Below are 17,640 nucleotides of genomic sequence, written 5' to 3'. Positions count from 1 at the left end.
TTCAACCATGCGACAAGTCTCCGATCCTTAAGAGACTTCTGGGAGAAGCCCTTATATATGTCGCACTTGTCAGCCGAGTGATGAGGGTGCAGACAGTAAATGCAGTCCACATGTCCGCCCCCCTCGTAGACCTTTAGTCCGCACGTAGCGCACAGGCGGAACAGTGCTTTTCCCCCGACATTAGGAGAAAAAAAACGCAACAGCACAACCTAGCCAAGTAGAAAATACACAAGGTGTTCCCACTTTGGAGACGGTTGAAATCTGAAGGGAGCCGCGGGGGCGGGGCATTTATACCACCAAGTCCTAGTGGGGCGTGCGTGGGCTGCCCAAAAACAACATAGACACAAAAGTGCCGAACGTTTTCCTACGGGAAAAGGCTTTATAAGCTTACCGAGGGATCCCAGTCTGTCGACGGGGAATATTCTAAGCATGTGAATCCATGAAAGATCCAATGCTGGAGAAGTAAGCGTCCTCGAGATCCAGCGACGCCAAAAACTCCTCTCGTTGAAAAGCCCTCATGTCTTGCAACGTTAGCATCCTGAACTTTTGCCTTTGTTTTTGTTGAGCATCCGCAGGTCTAGAATGAGGCACAATTTTACGTTTGGCTTCTTTTTGGCAATGGGGGAATCCTCTCCATTGCCCCTTTTTGCAGCAAACAAACCTCTTGACGCAAGACGCGGAGATGTCTTTACTGAAGGAATAGGGAGTTGGGCGCCTGAACTCCGAGTGGCCATATTGGACTGCTTACCGCACACATCTGTCCATTGTCATTGAACGCCACTCTTCGAGGTGGAACGCCACCCTCCCGCCTAGTTGACTGCCCTTGTGGAAGTCATACTGAGGTTTACTTTGACAACCTCTTTGCGAAGGGGAGGACCCCCTATTCTTCGGGCCTTGGTACTCCTCGTTTCGTTGGGCAGCCAGAAAGGAACGCCTGTAGCCTTGTGAGTAGTAGATTGACTTTCCGTAACCTTTGTTTCGAGAACCCCAAAGCCTTGCGTTTCCTGCGCTGCCAACAAAGGAGCGAAAAGATCTCCCTTGCAGGGCTGTAAGGGACCTCGCTGTATCAGAGCCCGCTTTCATGTTCTTAAAAGCGTTGTTGATCTTGTCCCCAAAGAGATTTTGCCCCTAACAAGGCATGTCCACTGCCTTGTGCGGAACCTCCTGGCGGAAATCTGTGCAGCAAAGCCAAGCTTGACGTCAGAGAACCACCACATTATTTATCTGCTTGAAACTTGTCTCTGCCAGGTCGATCGCAATGTTTATACTATGGATCAAAGCTTCTTCCCCCTCACGCACCAAAAGCATGGCCTCTTTCCTCTGCTGCTCTGGCAGATGGCCCAGAGGTGCCAGGCTGTGCCACATCTCGTGGTCTTACCTGGCCACAATGGCCAACGAGTTGGCCGCCTCAACAGTGGCTCTGACAGTGAAGACTCTTACCGAAAGCATCCAACTTACGTTCTCATTTTCTGGAGGATTGGCGCGCACTTGTGGTGTGTGCGAGCCTTTCTACTAGTCGCTCCAGACACATGATTTCAGTGTAGGCTGCGTCGTCAGGCACTTGGCGTGGATTCAGGTGCCTTGAATTTCTTTTACAAGCCACCCTTGACCGCTGGCTCCGTAAATGGGTGCCTCATCATACGGAGACCCTCCTGCCGGATGTGATCCAATATCAGAATTGAGAGAACTGCCTTTCTCCTCTTCCCCATGTGGTCAAACAAAGAGTAGTTCTTTCCCTCAGGGATAAGACCAAATTTGTGACAGGCTTTAGCCATCATGGCATAGAAGGCCCCAATGTCATCTGGTGGAGATGGTTGGGCCAGACTACTTTGAGCATCCTGGTCCGGGCTTGTATCCCAGGTATCTGCCCTTCTGGGAGGAGAAGATGCTGTAGAGAGTGTCCCGTGGAGCAACGTCGAGCTCTGAATCATCCAGCTCCCCTTCCTCATTTTTACGAGGACTAAACCCCCTAGAGGAAGGCGGGATCGGCCTTGGTGGGGACTGTTTCCTGGGCCCATCGGTCACAGGAGGCATCCTTTTGACAAGGAACGGTCGGCAGGCTTGGCAGCCGTGGGAACGCTTGAGGCTGAGGTACCGGGAGCCTGGCGTCCAATTGCCCTAGAAGAGCATGCAAAGTATTGAGCACTTGCATCGAGAGCAATGAGTGTGGCTTGCCGAGAGGATACTGAGGCGGCATAAGCCCCCAGGCTGATTGATGTGGATGGGAAGGAAGGTTGCAGGCCCAAACCAGATTGATCCAGGAGAGGTTGCTCTGAACCACCTTCAGGATTCAAATCAAAGCCGGTATGCTAATCGTAGACTGGCACCTCAAGGTCAGGTGATCTTGTGCTGGAGTATGTCCTCCAGTAGTACGGTTGTAGACCCTTAGTCAGATCTGTAGCCACTGCTGAAAGTGTGGAGGGTGTCCTTGGAAGAGGGAACTCCGTCACCAACTCCAGCTTAGCTGATCCTGCTGAGGAAGCATGTGTCTCCGGGGACATTTTTTTTCGTCGACGGAGCAGTTGTTGACTGAGCAGTCATGGCAGTCTACAGGACAGCACATGACCGGCTGTCGTCGAGAGTAGGGTCATCGCTGGAGTGGTCGACTAGCGTCGAGTTGTAGACGACCTCTAAGCCACAGATATCCCTTAGATTGGGAGAAGGCATCCGCCTGGAGGATGACCGACTTCTGCTTCGACGACTCGCAGCCAGAAGATCTATGGGAAGCCAAAGAGGAGTACTTGTCCTTGGATGAAGAGCTCTTTGTCGAAGAGGCAGAAGGAGGCCTCGACTTATCCGACAACACAGCCTTGCCGTCTGGGTCCACAGACTTATGCGGGTGCAAGCCCTTATCCTTCAGTTTGACCGAGCGTGGTGCAGACGCGCTTTGAGTGGAATGGATTTGACCCTTCCAACACTCTAAGGCCTCACAGCCGAAGACTTCTTAGGTAGTTGCAAAGCAGACGAAGACCCGGGCTCACCTGAACGCCGTTTCTTAGGCAGCGGTTCCTCCGACCTAGCCCTTTGGTGAGATGGCGACCTCTTGCCGGAGGGAGTGGAAGACCTGCCGCCACGTTAAGATCCGACTTCCAATGCCAGATAGGCACCCTCGTTCAGCCAGCAAATCAAGTGCCTGTTTCTGTGCTTGAGGGTTTTTTGGGAGAACCCCCGACAGACCTCACAGATGTCGGCCGAGTGATTGGGGTCCCCCTCGTACACATGCTTGAGGCTACAGGTCTCACATGGCCTGAATAAAGCTTTCCTTGGACCAGAGGATGACATAATGGGACCGGGAAAAAAACCTTCCACGAAAGACTGGAAAATAGCAAAAGCCACAATTAAGAAACCAACTTTTCACCAAAAAAAAAAAAAAAAAGACATTCTCTGGAGAGAACTCTAAGTAATCCCAACGGTTTGGAAGACTTGAAATTTGATGGTAAACCGCAGGGGCGCAGCTATACTAGATGTCCCATTGGTGCAGCCTAAAGCACCCATAATGACATGGTTAGGACATCTAAGGTAAGTTTCACCATAGGAAAACGACTATACTTAAGTTACTGGGATTTCCCAGTCGGACGGGGAATATTCACAGCATGTGAATCCATAAACGATCGAATGCTGGAGAACGTTAGCGTCTGCTCCAGCTGAGATTTGAGATTAATGGAGAATCTCAATTTGTGTAGCATGTTCATGAGGGCGGAGGAGGTATGATAGACCGCCTCCTGGGGATCTCACCCTGACAAACCATTTGTTGTGGTATAGATAGGCATGTGACCTTGGGACCTGAGAAGGGCTGCCACTGCATTCATAAGCCTGGTAAAGAATTGAGACCAAAGGGTAGAACCTTGTATTGCAAATGGAAGCCATGATCGTGAACCGCTCCCACCGCTCACAGGAGCTGCAAACTTGGGACATGTAGGTAAGCGTCCTTTAGATCCAGGGTGCATATCCAACAACTCAGATCAGCCTGGTTCTTGTATATGGTGAAAATCCTGGAGTAGAAGCCCATACCCCACTGGGAGGCTGGGACTTCTTCCATTGCCTGGCTCTCTAAGAGTGATCGAATTTCAAGACACGTGGACCCAGAGGGGAGGGTCATGCCTTTTTTCCCTCCGAGGCTGAGGGGGACTGAAAAAAGCCCTTATTACCCTACCCGCCCTGTGCCGTTTGCGGCAGTGTGGACTCAGATTGGTCCGGCTGCCTGGACTGTCCCTCCTCGAAGCCCCGGAAACCGCCGAATGCCCACCCTTTGTCGGAACGCTGGTGCGTTTGACTGTAGGTCTTGGGCGTAGACTGAGGATGGATAAGTATTTCGCAGTCTGAACTGTTCTTATCCAATGCCTCATCTGTGGTGGAATGAAAGGTTGCTACCCTCGAAGGGAAGGTCCAATATGCGCTCCTGGAGGTCCGGGTTGAACTTGGTAGCACAGAGCCAGGCAGTCCTAATGTCCGTGTCAACACAGAAGACCCGGCCTGAGTTGTCAATATGTGCCACTGTTGACTTCCATTATGTCTTGAGCCACCATCTTTGCTTCAGCCAGCCCTGCCTTGAAGCGTGCCCTACTGCACAGGAAGTTCCGGAAGGAAGTGCCCCATCTCCCGCTGAAACCTCTGGTTAACGGCTGCGAGCATAGCATTCACATTAGACGGACGAAGGTACAGAGGCTTTGGACAGACCTTTCCATACATTTCTAAGATCTTCTCATGCGCAGCAGAGCCAAGGACGTGGTGGCCGAGGAAGACTCTTCAAGTAGATGGCTGCTGCGGCGGCAATCACTAAGGAGTGTGGCAGAGGGTGTGCCGACAACAAGAGTATTCCCCCTCCAATTGCCTGTACTTGGCATCGAGCCGTCTGTTGGTGCGCTGCGCTGAATGGGGTTTCAGCCAGCCCTTTTCTGGCCAAGGCGACAACTTCCTTCTGCATCAGAATCCCCGTTCTAGCCGCGGGGCGTAGAGTGAGGGCCTTGGCCAGGAGCCCGCATCCAGTTGTTCCACCTCCGACTGTGGAAGCCCCAAGTACTAGGCCAAACCTGCAAGTTGTTCATGGAAGGCCTTGGCGGCTTAAGACTGCCGGGGTCGTCCTCATCGGTGTCCACCAGGGCACCTGGCGCCGGGGGTAGGAGTGCTGGGAGCCAAAGGCTGAGCTGTGGAGACCGGAGCCGGAAGCTGCTATGGAGGCTGACTTGGAACCACGTGAAATGGAGGATGGAGGGGAGCCGGAATAGAAGGCACCTGCGTGGGCAGATGGGGCTGCACATGGGCCAGAGGCACCAGAGTCATTGGAGGAATGGCTATGGGCGCTGGCAGGGGACTGGTGACAGTATGCCCCTGATCACATCCCAAAGGATGGAGCCCATCTGAGGGGACCTCATGAGCGTGAGGAATTTCTCAAAGAAACTCCTCACAGGCTGGTGGGTGGCAGGTGGTATTGACAGTGTAGCGGGTGGCTGCTGGGGCCTGTGCATACTCTGCCTTGCTGATTGTGGGGGCTATCTGCCCTGCAACGCTGAAGGATAGGCCGTAGGCCATGTACCTGGTGAAGACCAGTCCCACCTGGACAGCATCTCCTACCTGCTCCCCGAACAGGGATGCGGACGAGCGGCCATCTTGTCTGGCAAGGCGGCCATTTTGTCGCGCTGCAGGCCATGCGCCTGCCTCGTGGTGCCTAGCTCACTGGGACTAGCCTCCTCCTAAATTATTGGCTGTGGAACTTGAGTCTACTCTGCACCTCAGGTCGAGGCATGGTGCCCTCGGCAGAGTCGCTGGTAGTGCTGCGTACAGGCTTCCTCGGGTGGACACCCAGTAGAAGAAACTTGAGGTCCCTCAGCACCATCTCCGGAAGGATCTAGCAACCACTAGACCTGGTGGCCGGTAGCTGAATGAGCCTCGGTACCCGTGCTGGTGCGAGAACCTGAACAATCCCTCCCACTTGAAAGTTTCCTAGCAAAGGAGTCGCCCTTGCAGGGTGCAATGGAAAAAAGCAGCCCTACCTTGGGCCTGGACTTGTGCCCGACTAAGTTCAAGTCCTCTGGAGGAGACTTCTCGAAAATCTTCCTCCACTGAGCTAACCTGTTCTTCAGAGATTGCGGTGTAAGAGCGTTGCATGCGGTACAGCCTTCCGAGCCGTGGTCAGGGCGAAGGCAGCAGAGGAACAGAGCATGGGGGTCGGACGTGGGGAAGAGCCCCTCGCAGGCTGGACACTTGCTGAAGGCCAAGGGTGGAAAAAGTTACTTACCTGAAACTGTTCTCCAGCATGGGTCTGGCATGGATTCACATGCTCATGAATCCCTGTCGGCAGGCTGGGAATCCTCAGTAAAGAAAAAAAATCAGTTTAACTTCTGAACTGTCTTTCTTCTAACAACCAATGACTGCCCTCTGGATCATACTGTCCCCAGCCAATGACTGCCCTCTACACAAGCCCTTCCTCTGGCAGCCATCTTCAGATTTGGTAGCACAATAAGTGGCAGTAGAATCAATAGAAGAGCCGCATAGGGGTAGGCGGGAAGGTTCACATGTGAATCCATGCCAGACCCATGCGGGAGAAAAAAACAGTTACAGGTAAGTAACTTGTTCCTTCTCCAGCATGGGGTCTGGCATAGATTCACATGCTCATGAATAAAGAATACATAGCATACGCATGAAAAACCACAGGAGGTGGCAACGCTCAACATGAGGCATCTCTTACCTCCTCACCAGGCTCACCTTCGAACAGGTTGCGCAACACTGCTTGGCTGACTTTGGACTCCTCCCTGGAATCCCTGTCGACGCAGTAGAATCTCGTGAAGGTGTGCATCGACCTCCACGTAGAAGCCTGCATATGTCCAGCAGGGGCATACCAGATAGGAACGCCGTGGTAGCAACGATCGCTCTGGTCGAATGGGCTCTCGGACGGCCGGGCAACGGTTGGTTTGCCAACCTGTGACAATGGGTGAAGCAGCCGGAGTGCCACCTGGAAATGGAAGCCTTGGAGAGGGCCTTCTCATGGTTCACAAGGCCAAAGTTAACAAAAAGTTGCAACGTCTTCTGAAACCTCTGAGCGGTCCACATACAACTTGAGCGCTCTAGCCACATCCAGCGAGTGCAAAGTCCTCTCAGCCGGCGACAAAGGTGGTGGGAAGAATACAGGTAACACCAAGGGCTCGTTTAGAGGAGTCCGACGGCACCTTGGGCATGAAGGAGGGGTGCATCCGTAGCACCACCCTTGTCTCGTGGAATGTCAAGTAAGGTGGTTTACAAGACGGCCTGGATCTCTCCCACTCATCGTGCGGAGGTGATGGCAACAAAAAACACTGTTTAACACAACAAAGATTTCAGTGGCGCGGCATGCATAGGCTCGAACAGTGGAGCCATGAGCTTAGTAAGCACCACATTGAGCTCCCGAGCCATAGCCTTCACCGCCGGGAACGAGCGAAATAGTCCTTTGACAAACTCCTTGACCAAACGATGCAACCATAAGGATGATCGTCCAGGAGATCTGGTGTAGCAGGATATGGTTCCCCCACCTTGCTTCTGGATGTAGAACATTGTGGTGGTGTTGTCCGTGAAGACCCTTATCACTTTGCCCTTGCGGGACGGAAGGACTCGAGATGCCCAAAACACTGCCCGTAGCTCCAACACGTTGATGTGCAACGTCTTATCCTCTGGCAGCCACAGGCCGTGCATGAAGACCTCCGGAATGTGCTCCCCATCCTTCCAGGGAGGCGTCCGTCATGACAGTCTGCTGACAAGGTGGGATCTGGAAATCTGTGCCTGCGGACAGGTGAGCACACTCCCCACCACTGCATTGCTCGACGGAAACTCTTGAGTGCGATATTGTCCTTGAAGCTCCCTTCCACTTGTATCCAGTGGGTGTTGAATTCCTGTAGCGGACGCATCCGCAGCCTGCAAAACCGAATGAGGTAAATGCATGACATCATGCCAAAATGGGGCTTGATGGACCTTACCCTTGCAACCTTCAGGGCCAACAGCCGTTGTACCTTGCCCATGATGGCCGCGGTCCTTTCCTCTGCCGGAGACGTCAGGTACGACACTGTTTAGTCGAGCTCCCAGAAATAGTGCGTCCTGCGATGGAGTCAAGCAGGACTTTGCAAAGTTTATCGAGAACCCCAGTTCTGACAGGAGTTGGACCGTCTTCGCCGTGTGGTCGACGGTGATGTCCCTCGAGTTCGTCCGGATGAGCCAGTCGTCCAGGTACGGGAACACGTGGATCCCTTGCAGACTTAGCTGCGCCGTCACCGGGGCCAGGCACTTGGTGAACACTCGTGCCGCCGACTTCAACCTGAAGGGAAGGGCCTTGAACTGGTCATGTTGTCCTTGAACCACAAAGCGCTGATACTTGCGGTGTCCGTTGTGCATGGGGATGTGAAAATAGGAATCTTCCAAGTGCAGCAACAATAGAAAATCTCCCTCTTCCAGCTCTCCTAGCCCGTGCTGAAGGGTCACCATCCGAAACTTTTGGGAGTTGATGTACTTGTTCAGACGGCAGAGGTCCAGAATGGGCTTCCAACCGCCGGTCTTCTTCCCGACGCGAGTACTCTGAGCACCAGAGCTTCTTTGGGACGACCTTGATTGCCCCGTTTAACATGACCCGTACCTCCAGCAGCTGCTGAGGGACGTGGTTTTCCTGATGGGCCACTGGTATCATCCTTGGACACTTCCGTTGGAACTCTAGGGTGTGTCCGTAGGCGAGAGCATCCAGCACCCAATGGTCGGTGGAGATTTCCACACGCTGACGAAGTTGGCCAGCCTCCCACCGGGATGCATGGGTGGGGGCCCGACCCCACGGCCGGTTCAATCTTGTTTCACATCGAAGTGCCGCCTTGGCAACAACGTCCGCCTCCAGACTTGGCGCGGCCCCCTGTAGATCTCCTGGGCTGATGAGCGGGGGTGGGGGGGGGGCTGATGGTAGACCGAGACACCTCTCCCAAATCCTTTCGAGGAACCTTGGGATTTCCCTCCAGACGTCCAAATGGACGGCCGCCATTGCTTAAGCGTGCCTAGGGCATGCGCTGTCTGTGTCCGCTTTGATGGCCTGGAGAGACTCGCCCAGTCTTTCCAAACAAATTGTCCCAGAAGGGCATGTCCAACACCTTCAACTGAACATCCTGGCGGAAGTTCGTGGCCCTCAGCCAGCCCTGCCGACTAAGGCAAACACTGTTGCCCATCTGGTGGAAACCCATGTCGCCAATGTCCGTGGCCACTGTAATGGCGTGCTCCGAAGCCACCTTGCCTTCCTGCAGAATCTGCGACGCCTCAGCCCGCCGGGAAGAAAGTCCAGCAGGGGGGGAGAGGGGGGCCATCTTGAACCAAAGTTCCCTGTCTTAACACGCCACAATGGCGAGGGCGTTAGCGGCCTTGATGGTAGTTGCCGCCATCACTATGAAGCAGAAATATATATGGGATGCCCGTGAGCTAATGCAGACGGGACCTGATCAACCGGTTCAGCTGGACTGCCACTTTTGGGGCAGGATCAAGCTTGAGTTGCAGATTGTCTTTCCCATTATGTAATGGCATGATACTGTATGCTGGAAAATCTATGGTCTGGAGGGTTGCCCAAGGAAAATGTGCTTAGGAACCATTAAAAGTCTTTCAGCAATCAATCTTCAGTTTTGCATGCAGCAGAGAAAGGCACAACACAAGCAAAACATTTCACAACGGGCATTTGACAAAATTATAAAAAAGTCAGTTTTAAAAAGCAACTGCAAGGACACGTGGCAGTAAATAGGTGCAATGATTACAAACATGTTGATCAGCAGAAAAGATAAAGGCACAGAAGCAGCATGGGTTGAGGGCAGGGTAGTTGCAGAGGGGTGCACGTGTGCAGGTGCTACATTCTTTAAGTGACTGCTTTTTGTTAGTCTACATTTTTAGACCCATCTAAGCTACACAACAACATAATAACGAGCTGGAAAAGGGGATAGCATAGCAAAAGAATAACTATTGCGTAGAAACAAGACAGAGCAAATGCTACAGGACACCGAAAAAAAATGTTAATCTGCTAAACAGATCCCTCACACAAACAGTAACCACGGGTAGTATAAGCCTCAGAAGAAGCAAACATACTTGTCAATTTTTCCAGGTCCACCAGGCCCTCCAGGCCCACCACGCCTGCCACTAGGTCCTCCTCTTCCTCCCAGCTCCATGAGGGGCCCAGGAGGACCAACAGGACCGACAGGACCAACAGGCCCACCAGGCCCTCCACGTCTTCCACCACTGCCAAATCCACCCCGATCCATGCCACGACCACCACGGAAACCACCTCTGTCTCCACCACGACCACCTCGGAACATACCAGGACCACCATGGTCCAAAAGTCCACCCCTCATTCCACCTCTCATACCAGGACCACCTCTGCCACGATCACCACCTGCAAAGATAAAAACGGCAGTGTCAATACATTATAATTTCATTCAACAGTAAAAGCTGAGAAAGTTACAGCACAAAGACAATGTAAACAGTCTGATGCTAACTCCTACACTACTATTGTGCGAGTGAAATTCCATAACACCCCCTTTTTGGAAGTTCTCAAACATTTTTCTTTGACCTTTTTCCTCTCGTTTTGTGTTTGCCGAGATGGATTTCCAAAATCCACCCTCTGGTGGATTTTGGGAGGCCTACCTATTGTTGTGAAGAGGAAAAACAAAGCAGTCTAGCCAAACCCTTTCAAATCCAGGTAGGTAGCAGAGCGGCAAGGCTTAAGACTTATGAGGGGTGCGAGTGATTTAGGGCTACAACTAATCCACACAGAGCAACACGAATTCTAGTTGGACAAGCAAGTACAAAAATATACAATGATTTATCAGGCCTTTAAAATACACTAAACAATTAAGCATCTAGGCCAATATTTCAACATATGAATTATACAATACACATACATTGCCACTTAGAAGGCAGAAACAGAATATGATACAAAATCAGTGTAAGCAGGTCGAAAAATAGGTCAGATACATAAAATACAGTAGGAGCACTTTAGATAAACACAAACAAGTCTGTCCCTGATATGGTTTGGGGCCTTTGACCCTGAAGCCATCAGTTCCTAAAATATACTTTTCAGGTGGTTTTTCCAATGTGTATTGGCCAATGCCAATAAGTAACTCAAAGTTCCATATAGATAAGGAAAGTTCATGCAATTAGCTCTCCCAATACTCTAGGATAGCCCTAGGAAGGGATCCATCACCACTGATAAGTCAGGAAAGAGATCCAGGCAGGATCTTAAGCACATGTAACCCTATTTAGAGGAGATGGGAAAGAACAAGTTACTTACCTGTAACTATTGTACTCTATCATGGGTCTGATATGATATGGCATTTATAACACACCTATACACAAGTGTTTCAAGACGGGATGAGGCAAGGGAGGGGAACGGGAAGACAGACAATCCTGCTAGGCCAGGTGACATTGAGATCGCACAAGTAGGGGAAAGTAGGAGGGGTAGGGGAAAAGTGCTGGGGGAAAGGGAAGACAGTGCAGTACATAGGATAAGGAACAAGTACTGTAACTTATCTCCAGCATGGTTGTGGCATTGATTCACATGACAATGAATATTCCCCGTCAGGATGGGAATCCCCAGTAAAAGAAAATCTAGTTTCATTTCTAAACTGTCATTCTCCCAATAACCAATCACTGAGCTCTGGGTCATACTGCAGCCAACCAGTGACTGCCCTATACCTGTCCAACCCCCTCGACTGCACATCCTGGCAAAAGTTAGTGGCCCTTAACCAACTTCGCTGATGAAGACAAACACATTGGCGGAATCCTGTGTCAGCAATGTCCGTGGCCACTAATGGCATGGTCCGTTGCCACCTTGCCCTCCTGCAGGATCTCCAATCCTTCCGCTCTGTCATCGGGAAAGAAGTCCAGGAGGGGAAACCAGAGCTCCCAGTCGTAGCGGGCCACGATGTCGAGTGCCTTGGCCACCTTGACCCGTCCCATTTCGTCTAGCTTCTCCTCGCTGTCCGGAGGGGTGAAGGGGCAGGGGTTGGAACGAGTGGTCGTTGACGTGGAATAGCAGCCAGAAGATTTCCACCTCGCCGCCACCACGGAATCTGGGGAAGGCTGGGACCTCAAGCACTTGGGTGCAGAGTCCGACACCCTGTACTTTTCATACCGGTCCCTCTTGGGCGGGGCAGAGGATAGGTTCTTCATTAGGGACAGTCCTTCGTCCCAGATGTCGTCCAACAGAGGGATTGACAGCACGGTCTTCGCCTCACGGCTTTGGTACAGGAAACCCACTTTTCCTTGTGAGTCTGTTGAGAGATCCAGGGCCCTCGAGATCATGGCGTGGAAAGAGGCCATCTCGTCGGGCGGTGAGGCTCTAGGCAGCAGAGACGGGAGGTCCTCCAATCCATAGTCATCCGTGGTCGCCGTGTCCGTATCCTCCCTCGGAGGAGGGGGGGGGGGGGAAAGGATGACAAGGCAGTGGGGGATAAACTTGCCTCTTGTTAGGGGGCACGCATGATGGCCCTGGTGCTGCGGGATCTTCCGTTGGCAGAAGAGGCATCCTCGTCCGAATCTCCGAGCACAAGGTGTGAAGTGCCTGGAGGATATCCACCAAGATGTCCGCTGGTGGATGAGGTGGTGGCGGAGGTGGAAGTGACGGGGCAGTGGTGTAGGGTTCTCCAAGTTATCAACACCCAGTTCCTCCTAGTCAGTCTTGTCACCACTCGCGTCTCCCTCGTTAGGACCCCTCCCTAGGCCTTGGGCTCAACAAACTTCCTCACCAAAATGGTCTGGAGAGGAGCTCCTCAGACCAGATAAGCTCCTCAGAGATAAGTTTCGGGGAGATTAAGGTGATGCCCATAATCTCCCCGAAACTTCGACCGGGGGGGACTGTTTCGGGGAGATTATGGGCATCACCTTCTCTGGAGTCTTCTCTATGGGCTCAAACAACGATTCCCTCTTGGCAGGCAGGGACTCCACCACGCCGTCAATGGAAGGCTTTGCCGGGTAATCTGGGCCTGCACAACCTTGTTCGAGCTATGGGCCTTCAACTTGTGGGGTGGGGAGGGACAGCGCCCCACTCCCCCATGGCCTTCTACGACTGGTCCAACCGGGGCTTCTCCAGAAGCTTTCCCCGGGCGGTCAGACTTCCTCTTTCTCGCCAAACCGGAGCGTTGGCTCGTGGTCTAAGGTGCTGTACTCGTCCTGGCCACCGGGGAGCCAGTCGCAGCAGCGCTCCCGGTGCCCGCAGACTTGTGGTCTTGGCCTTATGTTGGGGCCCCCTTCGCCAGGGAGCCCTCAAAAAGTCTTAGAAGGCCGCTCAGATTTCTTCTTGTGGCTGGGGAGGCATGCCGCCGGGACTCACCCATAGCAGGGGCCTTGGCCTGGAACCACTCAGTGAGATCCTGCGCCGGTCCTTCATGGTGCGGGGTACCTGCAGAACACAGTCATCCTCCACGTGCCTTTGGTCTGAATACAGGCAGTAGAGGCACACGGAATGCCCATCGTCCAGGTAGATGTTCCGTAGGCCGCATTCTGCGCAAATCCTGAAAAGAGGCGTCTTCCTTCTCCTCTGCCATCTACACGCGGGGTAGGCCTTGAAGAAGCTTCTGGAATCCTTAAAGAAGAAATGACGAAAAATCACCCTTGAGGGGTGCTGAAGAATCCCAAAACGGGTCCCCGTTAATCGGAAGATGGATCGATGGAGCTTCAGGCTCGATTGACCAGAAAAATAAGAGTAGAACTAAAAAAGAAAAATAGAGTAAAAAAAGAAATCTCAAAACGCAGTAAAAGCTCGAGAGCTATAGCACAAGGACTCCCACCACTCGAACGAGCGGAAAAAAACTGAAGCTGGCTGCCAGAGGAGGGGCTTAGTTTGAGGGTTGTCATTGGCTGGGGCAGTATGATCCAGAGACCACTGATTGGTTAGGAGAAAGACAGTTCAGAAGTGAAACAAACTGATTTTTTCTTTACAGAGGATTCCCAGCCTGACTGGAAATATTCATGAGCATGTGAATCCATGCCAGACCCCATGCTGGAGTGATGCAACCTGATAGCCACCTGGAGATAGAAGCCTTGAACAAGGCCTTCCCACGGTTCACAGGAACAAATTTTACAAAAAGCTGAGAAGTCTTCCGGAAACTCTTTGTGCAGGCCACATAAAACTTCACCGCTCAAGCCACATCCAGCGAGTGCAAAGTGCTTTCAGCCGGCGACTAAGGCATCGGAAAAAAACACATGCAAAACACCAAGGGTTCGCTCGTGGAAAGTCAAGTAAGGCAGCTTGCGGGGCAGGCCCTGGATCTCACGTACTCTCCTGGAAGAGGTGATGTTCACGAGGAAAGTGGTCTTCCAAGGAAGGAACTTGAGAGGAGCTTGATGCATAGGCTCGGAGGCCCTCCGCCCCCCCCCCCCCTCCCAAGAGCCCAGTTGGTACCATGTTAAGTTCCCATGTTGGGTGAAAGATTGGAACCGTCCTTTAATGAACTCTTCGACTAGTTGGTGTGACCAAAGATAATTCCATCCCGGAGACCTGGTGCAGCAGGAGATAGCCGCCAGATGCACGTTGATGGAGGCGTGCACCAGCGCCTACTAAGCCAATGACAACAGGTATGGAAGGACTTGGGAGAGGGGGGGGGGCATGACCCTCAGAGGGTTAATCTTATGCGAACGGTACCAAGACGCGAAACGCTTTCATTTGTGCCCGTAGCACTTAAGAGTCAACACCCTGGCAAGGACCAGTCCGCGGGCAGCTCATACACACTGAACTCCAATGCTGCAAGAGCCAGGCCTTCAGGTTCAGCAATCCTGGGTCGTGGTGCAGTATTGCGCCTCCTTTCCTGGCGAGCAGATCCACGACCACTGATAGCTTGACTGGAGGTGCCGCTGAGCAGGTCCGGGTACCAGATCTGCCTCGGCCACCCTGGTGTGACAAGCATCACCCTAAAACCCGCACCATCTGAGTTAACCAATGACTCGTAGTAGAGGCAACAGAGGGAACACGTACAGGAACAGCCCTTCCCATGGGAAGGAGAATGTGACCCCCATGCTCCTTGGCTGGGAGAACCTGCTGGCAAACCTCTGGCACAGTGTTCGTCGACGCCGCAAATAGATCGATTTGGGGTCTGCCCCACCTGAGGAAGAGGTGGTCCACTTGATCCTGCCGAAGCGCCCACTCGTGGCAAGAGCGCAGCTCCCTGCTGAGATAATCAGCAACGTGTTCTTTACTCGCACAAGTTGAAAAGCAACGAGAAACATCCCCTGGGCGATGGCCCAGTGCCACAGTTCCTGCGCCGCGCTAGGGACCTGGTGCCCCCCCTGCTTCCCAAATGTAAAACATTATGGTGGTATGGTCAGTGAAGACCCTCACCACTTTGCAAAGAAATGACGAGGGCCCAAAACACTGCCCGCAGCTCCAGGACGATGTGGAGCTCCTCATCCGGCAGCCGCAGGCTTCTAGTCTTTGAGACATCTGGTGTGGGCTTCTGTTACAAGGGTCCCTGCAATTCCGTGCCCCCAGCGATGTGCGAGCGCACACCCCACCACCTTATCGCTCGACGGAACTCCTTGCCGTGCAAAATCCTGTCTTTGAAGCTTCCGGATCCAACGGGCACCCAGGAATTCCTAGAGCGGTCCGATGCATCAGGCAAATATAGGACGACATACCTAGCAGCGACTTGATGGTCCTCACCATGGCGAACCTCAGTGCCAACAACCGTTGCACTTTGCCCAAAATGGCGGCTATCCTCTCTCCAGAGGGGGCCGCCCTGCAGGATACCGTGTTGTGCCTGACCCCCAGGAACAGCGCGTCCTGCAATGGAATCAAAAGGACTTTGCATAGTTCACAGAGAACCCCAGATCTGTCAGCAGCCGGACGATCCTCTGTCTGATCGACAGAGATGTCCCTTGACTTGGCCTGAATGAAACCGTCGTTGAGGTATGGGTACACATTAATTCCCTGTAGGCGCAGATGGGCCGCCACCAGAGCCAGGTGCTAGGACAGTGTTTCTGAAGTTCAACTAAGGGCTTAGTAAATCCACTCCACTGAGGCAGTACAGGACTCCACTCTTAGTATAAGGCTGTACCACCCGAGTTCATGGTAGGGTAGCCAGAGCAGCCAGGCTTATTTTTATTTTGTTGATTTGTATAGCACGCCTAGACCAAAGGTATCTGGGCACATATCTTAGGTTACATTAGACAGGTAAGCATAGTAGCAACTTAAGTTACAAAACAGTAATGTACAAGAATGAAGAGCAGTGAAGTATACAAAACATCACAACATATATACAAGGTAAGTGTGCTTACAGGTAATTTACAGAGTATTTACAATCAGAAGCTAGTTCGACACTAGAAGCAGTGGAAATGGTGCAGTGACTCGCGGGCTGAGTTGGGGGTCTTGGGTGGACAGCCACATTTTGGACTTGCTCTTAAAGGCGTGGAATGAAGGTTCAGCTCTAAGAGGGTTAGGCAAGGAGTTCAGTTTCGTGGCGAGGAGTGGGAAGCTCGCCCCACCTGATTTCTGTAGTTTGTATCGGTACGGAAAGACAGTGGGCCTGGCCAGCTCTTGGAGGGCAGTTAGAGGTATGGTGGGTGAAACAGCAAGCCAGGAAGCTAGGCGCTTGGTTGGCAAGACATTTATGCATCAGTGCAAGCATTTTGAGTGAGACTGATACAGAGCCAAATGTAGGCTCCGTCTGGTTTCTGATATGTGCTGATTCCTAGGGATATTTAATGCAGCTCTGATGGCATTGTTCTGGGTGAACTGAAGCTTATTAAGTTTACGTTGACTGGTTCCTAGATAAAGGGCATTGCAATAGTCGATTTGACATAATCAGAGTTGTGGCCAGTGTGGTACTATTGGCCGTGGTAAGGAATGGGCGGCAAGCTGCGATGAGTTGGCAAGTGTAGGCGAATGCTGAGACTACAGCATTCGTTTGTCTGGAGAGAGATTATGTGGAATCAAGATAATGCCTAAAAGGTTTTAGTATTGTTGGATACTTGGTATTACCGTCGATGACGAATGCATTAAAGGTGGAATTTAGTCTGTTAAGTCTGTGATGAGAGCCCAGGATGAGGCGCTCTGTCTTTGTCATTGACACGAGTTCGTGTTGGGCCATCCAGGCCTGGATGACCTGGTAGATGACAGCTTTCGTGTCAGCCGTATGGTCCGCAGTGATGGGAATGGGTATCTGGGTGTCATCCTCTTAGTTCGTGTAGGTGACACCCAGATAATCTCGAATATCGAAATGTGGTTTTGTGAACACACTATAGTGTGTTGGGGAAACGCATGATCCTTTGGGTACCCCACATAGGACTGGTGAGGGTTCAGCGGAGGCGGAGAAAACCCTCATGGACCTATTGTCTAGAAAGGATCTGATCCATGTGGTGGCTTTGTCTGAGAAGCATGCAGCCAATTTGACGTGCCGGCAAAGGATTTGGTGGTTTACCAGATCAAATGTTGCCGATCAGTTGAGTAGAAGTAGCGAGGCCAGCTTCTCATCGTCTTTCAGGTCATCAATTTGAGATTTTAAGTCAATGAGGACTGTTTGTTGTGTGTATAGGCCGGAAACCAGATTGAGGGCCAGGAGTTTATTGGAATCCAGTAGTCTTGGATCTGCAGATAAGCTGTGCGGTCTAGAATTATAAGCAGAAAAGGCACAGTAGTGATAGGCCTGTAATTAGTGAGCATGCTGGATTCCATTG

General features: G+C 52.1%; 1 protein-coding gene across 4 annotated transcripts in view; it reads right to left on the bottom strand.

The window, feature by feature from the left end:
• The window catches only part of EWSR1 (EWS RNA binding protein 1), a 360,583-nt gene that overhangs the window by 34,142 nt on the left and 308,801 nt on the right, over positions 1–17,640 (bottom strand). For all 4 annotated transcript variants that reach the window (XM_069619263.1, XM_069619264.1, XM_069619261.1 and 1 more), the window contains exon 16: positions 10,063–10,366. In XM_069619263.1, coding sequence (XP_069475364.1) covers positions 10,063–10,366 — 304 coding nt within the window. The remainder of the gene's footprint in view (positions 1–10,062; positions 10,367–17,640) is intronic.

This window comes from Ambystoma mexicanum, chromosome 10 (genome assembly GCF_040938575.1).
Source record: "Ambystoma mexicanum isolate Mex_15411 chromosome 10, UKY_AmexF1_1, whole genome shotgun sequence".
NCBI lineage: Eukaryota > Metazoa > Chordata > Amphibia > Caudata > Ambystomatidae > Ambystoma > Ambystoma mexicanum.
This window is presented reverse-complemented; position numbering and strand designations above follow the sequence as displayed.